This window comes from Oryzias latipes, chromosome 23 (assembly GCF_002234675.1).
Source record: "Oryzias latipes chromosome 23, ASM223467v1".
Classification (NCBI taxonomy): Eukaryota; Metazoa; Chordata; class Actinopteri; order Beloniformes; family Adrianichthyidae; genus Oryzias; species Oryzias latipes.
This window is the reverse complement of record NC_019881.2, coordinates 6753230-6759560: the sequence shown is the minus strand read 5'-3', so window position 1 is coordinate 6759560 and position 6331 is coordinate 6753230. Positions and strand designations below refer to the sequence as shown.

The window sequence follows — 6331 nt, the reverse complement described above, 5'->3', positions numbered from 1 at the left end:
AATGCGTTGACTTTTATTTTATTTTTTTACATTTTTATCTTGTTTGGAGCCACATTTTAAAATTTTAATAATACATTTTTTTTTCTAAAGAAAAAAAAACTAGTGTGTTACTAGAATGAGAAATGTACAGAAGTCTTTTACCACAATCTGTAAAACAAATTTTTATGCTAAATCATACAAAGTTTATAAATCCATAACCATAAAAAATGATACATCCGGTGCATAGATTTCTGTTTTATTAATATTTTTCGACTTATTTTTTTATTGCTTTGAATGAATCTCTTTTTCTCGTGCAAGGTTTGGATTTTTCTGTTTATTTATTTTGATTTTTCTTAAAGTACCTGCATGTCTCCTTCCTCCAAATGATTTGTGTTGGTGTACACATCTGTCAGAGTGTGTGTCTTCTCATGCCAACATTGTGCCTCCCTCTCAAATCCACAATGTTTTCTGGATGGTCTGCAGGTATGAATATGGAGAGTTTGGGTTCCTCCTGAACCAGCCGCCGGCAGGCAAACAACTTCGTCTTTAGACTTTGACTTGTCAAACGTTTCCAGCGGCAGCGTCCTGACAAACTTGGCCCCGGTTCACTTTGAATGTCACATCATCTAGTACGTCTAGTAAGTCTGTGCCACAACTTGAAGATAATCTCCTCAAAGGAAATTAGTCAGGGAAAAATGGGAAAGAAAAGCCGTCAGCCTAAAGGTCAAATGAAGATTAGAGGGAAACTGTACACGAGGGCACACCGGCTGGCACCCCGGAACTTCACAAAGGCCTCATTGTCACGGGAGCCTGCGGCTTTGTGCACGCTCTCCCCTGCATACTTGGGGAGACATGACACCTGTTGGTGGTTTTGGTCAACTGCACACAGAGCGATAAGAGACACGGAGCTTCTTCTGCTTTCGGTGAAATCTGCTTGTTTTGCGAGCAAAAGGCGCACGGACGTCACGAATAGTTCTGGATGCGAACGTGAATGGCTAACTCCCACTCGTGGTTGGATTCAGGGTCATGAGTTTTGATCTCATGTGGTTCCTCCTCGTCTCTTTCCAGTAATGTGACTTCACTGCATTGATGGTGAAATCCAGATGACAAAATGAAAAAGAGACTCGGCGAGGAAAATGACAGTGACTGCGCCTGATTTATATTCACTCAGTCTACAGCCGAATTCATTTATCAGGTTTTTTTTAGGCTCCGTACAGCTTTTGTGTTGAAACAGATTTAAGTGTATTTAGTCAATTGTTTACACGTCCACATCCAGTTTACGAAGGCCTGAAAAAAGGAATGCAAAAGTAAAATTATCCAAACTATTACATTCATAACCTTACAGTTTTTATAGATTTCCACTTCAATAGGATTCATATTTCTTTTCTAAAACTAACTTTGATTGGTTTTAAAACCGTTTTCACATAATAAATTAAAATACCTTAACAAAGTTGGAACTTTAAGTACTAAAATTCTACATTCCTACATTAAAAAGTGCTCAAAGTGGAGATTAATTCAATTTAATCGTTTTAGAAATCTTAGATTTGGTTAAAGCTTTAAACCGTTTGCTTCTTTGTGTAAAAGGAGGTTCACTGATATGTGCTGCTAGCAAACTGATTTGAATTTTATGCTTTAATTTTGTAAATACTTTCTGTATAATCCACCCCTAAGATAAGAGTTTTTGATTTTTGCTCTTGCACCCGTTTTCTCTTTTATTTCTTAGCGCACAAATACTTAGAGCGACTTCCTTTGCTCTTCATCCTTCATAAACCTGGAAGGACTCCCCGCCACGCAATTAAAAAGCGCAAGTGAAGGAGTGAGTTGTGCGCCGTGTGGTCTGCTAGTCCTGGACATTAAGGGGCTCGTATAGAGATTTGTGGGGCATTTACGGGATAGCCGACCTGCAATAAAACCGCCACAAACGGGCACACGCGTGCACGAGGGGAGTTAACGCAGTGACTCAGGTTTTCTTTCTTAATAAGTCAACCCTACCTCCAGCTCCTGTTGCTTCCCGGCTGGAGAGAAAACCACAAGCAAGTGACGGCCTCCCCCGTCTCCCTCAGGAAACTCCTTAAACCACCGCTACCTGACTGCATGACCCCCCCAGCCAGATGTGCCCTTTCACAATCATTTCCAGGATTCCCCGTCAGAATAGTCGGTTTCATCAGACTCCACCAAACACGGGATTTATTAGTTACACGGACGGACACTCTCCCCCCTCCTCCCGCCGTTCAGGTGATCGCTCAGATGCACGTGCAGGTGTCTGCACGCAGACCTTGAATCGAGGCCAGACGCCGGCCTCCACCCGCGTGTGAAAGCACGCAGAGCTGCGAGCTCATGTGTCAGACGAGAAGCGAAAGGCTGACCTTTGGACGGCTCACTTTCTTCTCTCATTTGTCAGCTTCGAGGTGGAGAAACGCGAGAGGAGGCGAGCCAGCAGACAGCGGAGCACCAACACGGCACGGGGAAGTGACCTCTGCTCCAGGTGACACGCAGGAAGTACTCCAACTAGTTTCTCTGATTCAAAACACACTTTTATATTCATGTTGATTTGATGAGAAACGTTCTGGTTTTTATACCATTTTTTGGAATCAAACCCCTCAATGTCCCGGACGTTTTAAAGTTTTTAGTCATGCGTGCGTACAGTATTGTTTTTTTTTTTGAGTTCCTGCAGGTCAAAGTTCTACCCGGTAACAGGAGACGGCAGATAAAACGTCCTTTGGGGTGAGGTAGTAGGTTGTATAGTTTTAGGGTCATTCCCATGCTGTCAGATGACTATACAACTTACTGTCTTTCCTGAAGCGGCTGTAATGGCACCTTCATCCTCCTCCTCTTCAGAACGCTGTAAAACATTCTTTTTTTTTCTCTTTCCATGGTGGACTCATACTATTTTAATTTGAAACTTCTTAGAATGTAAAGTTGTTGTTCAATCATTGTCCAATTCATGTTTTATGCTACGTACACACCGGACATGTGATATACGAATAAAAACACGCTAACCAGGCTTTCTCGAATGGGCCTTTATAGCATGTGGTGTCGCTACTCGATACTAACGCATTACCGGCAGGTAGAAGAGGTTTGGGGTCAAATGTTGAAATCTTGTGAGTCTTGCTCCAGGCTTTTTTCTTTTTTCTTTTCACAGCTCTATTCCGATATATGAAAGACTTGGTGTCATGTTATTCCGGCCAGGCACAAACCACATTTTCTCTTTTATGATCAATCGTCAAACAGTTGCTACTTCCGTGAAAAGGACGCCACTCATACGTCACTACAAACACAAGTCCCCGGTCGGTCAAAGTTCAACTGGTTTAACTTTAAAGGGTCGTTCAGCCGCACGTTCTGTACGTAGAGCCCAAAAACGGACTTAAGAACTTGCGCTAGTGTTGGAACATGTATGTAAGTTTACATCCATTTTTGTTTTGTTTTGTTTTGTTTTTTATTTATTGAAAGTGGGTGCATAAACAAGTGTTTCCCAGCCCGGTGTGACCGTAGCATCCCTTTGATTAGCTCCATTCAAAGTTAAGTTATTCTTGGCTATTTGATAAATTGGAAGTGAAAAATAGAAATGCAGTTTCCAGTGTTTTCTGTTATCAAAAAGTGTTTTCCTATGATGGAAGTCTGCCCAGCAACTCATGGTGCTCGTACAGGGTGAGGTAGTAGGTTGTGTGGTTTCAGGGTTGTGATTTTACCCCATAAGGAGCTAACTATACAACCTACTGCCTTCCCTGGAGGGCAGCAATACATCACAGGGGCATTTAGATTCCAGCTGTGATTGATTCTCATGACCGTTTAACACACATGTACTTTGCTCTTTGAAGATATGACAATGCAGTTTTCTATTTTGATGTTTTCTTCAATAAAGATTTGACACATTTTTGAGAAGGCAACATCTGTGCTGTTTGGTTTTTGTTGTGGTGGGGGTTTCTATTTAAAATACCCTAATTGTTAGAATATATTGCCCTAGAAGTACAGGCTTTATTATGCAATTACTGTAATGAGATCAGCATTTCAGCATTGTAACAATCTATAAAGCTTATCGTTTTATCTGCGGAGACGGGCCTTCTGAAGTTCCCGTTTTATCTCTCTTCGTGTAATAAAAACCGGGCAATTACTTGGGATTTTCCAGGTAAGATGTTAGTGTAGCACAGGTTCAAGGGTGAGGAAAAAAAGAAACAAACAGAGAATTTGACGTGTTTTTTTTTAGAGGTAAGAGAACACTTCAAACCTAATAGTTTCTAGCTAATTCTAATTGCACATGTTACATTTGAGTGGAAAATTGCAGGTTATTCCTGATTAACTTTTTAGGAACCTTTATTTTAAATAATTTGAGTTCATCTCCACACCAGGTTAGAATAGAAATCTGCTTTTTAAGTACTGTAGGTGGCGCCAGATAATTAGTCTCTGTGACCACATTTTCAATAAAAATTAACTGCACCAGAAAACGTGCTCTGGTTGAATTAAAACTATAAAAAAATTGGGTAAAATGACCTATTTAGTTATATTTTTTTAATTACAGGAAATGCACATGTATTTTTTACGAGGGAATGTTTGATACATCCATGTAGAAATCAGGCAAATTGTCAAAATATATTTAATGAAAAATCAGAATATGCATAATTTCATACTTTGCACGCTTGATTTATATTAATACATTTTTATTTAAATTTTAACATAAATATCTAAAATATCAATTATATCTTAGTTTTAAAAAGTAATTGTGCTTTATTTTTAAATTGAAACATTTTACTGGACATTAATAACTTTATGTAATTCGCGGATAGCCAATAATACAGATGATGTAACTGTGTAAATAGATTGGTATGAGCCAAATAGTCCTTTGTAAAGTAATGGTACATTTCATGGTATTTATTTCCCTACTAACAAAAAAAACCCTAAAAGAAATAGGGTTCGACTTTTGATCCGGCAATGCCAATTGGTTGAAAGTATAGGTGTGTCAGGAGGTGTGTACGCATGTCACAGTCCCGCAACTACCTCACTTCCGCCGGAAGTTGAGACGATCCGCCGAGGGAGGCGAACAGCATCGACGGAGCCGCGCGGAGGTCTTGTGTGCATGCGTGGTGGCGATTCTAGAGAGCGGAACGCCTCCCTCCTCTAGTGTCCGGCAGACAGGCGTGTATCCCGGCAACATGAACTAAAGTTAAGGCGAGAAGTCAGCCTCGAAGGTAACGTAACAAACTTTTATTTTAAGAAAAAACAAAGCAGTTACGTAATCGCGTTGTTAAACCATTAAGTGTCATTCCGGTCTATTTCCTGTTTGGGTTTTAACTTTTATTTACTTTCACTAAAAATGTTTATGTGAGGATAGCTACCATCAGTTAATACACTTGTAATTGTAATCTCACTTTATTTACTATAGAAAACGACCTAAACATTACAAAAAAAATCTTCTACCCAAGAAAAGTCAGGCTTTTATTTTTGCGACAGGTGGAGACAGAAATAAATGACAAACATGAGAGATAAAGGGCTGTTGTTCTTCATGTCATCATGTGTTGTGTCTGCATTATTCCTTGCTCTGCTGTCTGAGTCTGCCGGGCGTGTGTCTCTTTCAGCTTCCACTTCTCCAATAGCCTAAAGATAGAGCGGGCTGTGTGGGATTACAGTTCCTCTGGGAGTTCAAACACAATGTCTTCTGGGATGATTGGGGGGTGATGTAAACTGGGCCAAGGACCTGTGGAAAGAGAGTCATCTGGCCCACTGAAGACTTGATGACCTGAGCCTATAGTGACCATGGAAACCACATGGTGGCTTCCACCAATTCTTTCAAAGAAAGGCACCTACCAGCCAAATTGGTTGTCACGCAATAAGAGGTGTTTGTTTTTTTCCACAAAATATCCTCCTTAAAAATCAATGCTGCTGTACTTTTACCTTTTTTTTGTTTAATTTTTATTAAAGAACAATTAAAGTAGTAATTTCTTTAAAATCAGAGACGCGCTGCGGGACGAGGAGGCAGCCTGCTTGGGCCTCCTGAACTTTACAATGTTTTTCTTATTTTTTTATCGAGACAATAATAAAAAAAAGCTCCCCTGTAGGGCTGCACGATATGAGGAAAACTGGCGATTTGCGATATTAGTGATCAATATTGTGATGACGATATAACTTGCGATACAAATAGCAAAACAACTAAACACATATTTTCCATTTCACTGCAACAGTTGGATTTAGATTTTAGTCAACATTTCCTAAATTCTACTCCAAATGACCCTCGTCTTCATAGGAGGCAAACATCTAACACACAAGATATCCATCCGATTGGTCAATGATACAAAGGAGTCCATCCGATTGGTCAAATGCATAAAGAGATTTATTTGATTTGATAAATACCTTAAACTGC

At 39.9% G+C, this 6331-nt stretch overlaps 1 protein-coding gene and 2 non-coding genes across 6 annotated transcripts in view; all 3 read left to right on the top strand.

The window, feature by feature from the left end:
• The window catches only part of ppara (peroxisome proliferator activated receptor alpha), a 28578-nt gene that overhangs the window by 3366 nt on the left and 18881 nt on the right, over nucleotides 1-6331 (top strand). The window contains exons 1-2 of one of the 4 annotated variants that reach the window (XM_020713989.2): nucleotides 4666-5162; nucleotides 5550-5807. Coding sequence is in view for 1 of the 4 variants with exons in the window: in XM_020713987.2 (XP_020569646.1) it covers nucleotides 2381-2464 (84 nt within the window). In the remaining 3 variants the exon portion in view is untranslated. Of the gene's footprint in view, nucleotides 1-2380; nucleotides 2465-4665; nucleotides 5163-5185; nucleotides 5808-6331 lie in introns of those variants that run through there. The other 3 variants (XM_020713987.2, XM_011490870.2, XM_020713988.1) reach the window with 3 other exon arrangements.
• Nucleotides 2692-2786, top strand: mirlet7a-3 (microRNA let-7a-3). The gene has a single exon (NR_107215.1). It is a non-coding gene; the product is annotated as a microRNA let-7a-3 (primary transcript).
• Nucleotides 3622-3709, top strand: mirlet7b-2 (microRNA let-7b-2). The gene has a single exon (NR_107214.1). It is a non-coding gene; the product is annotated as a microRNA let-7b-2 (primary transcript).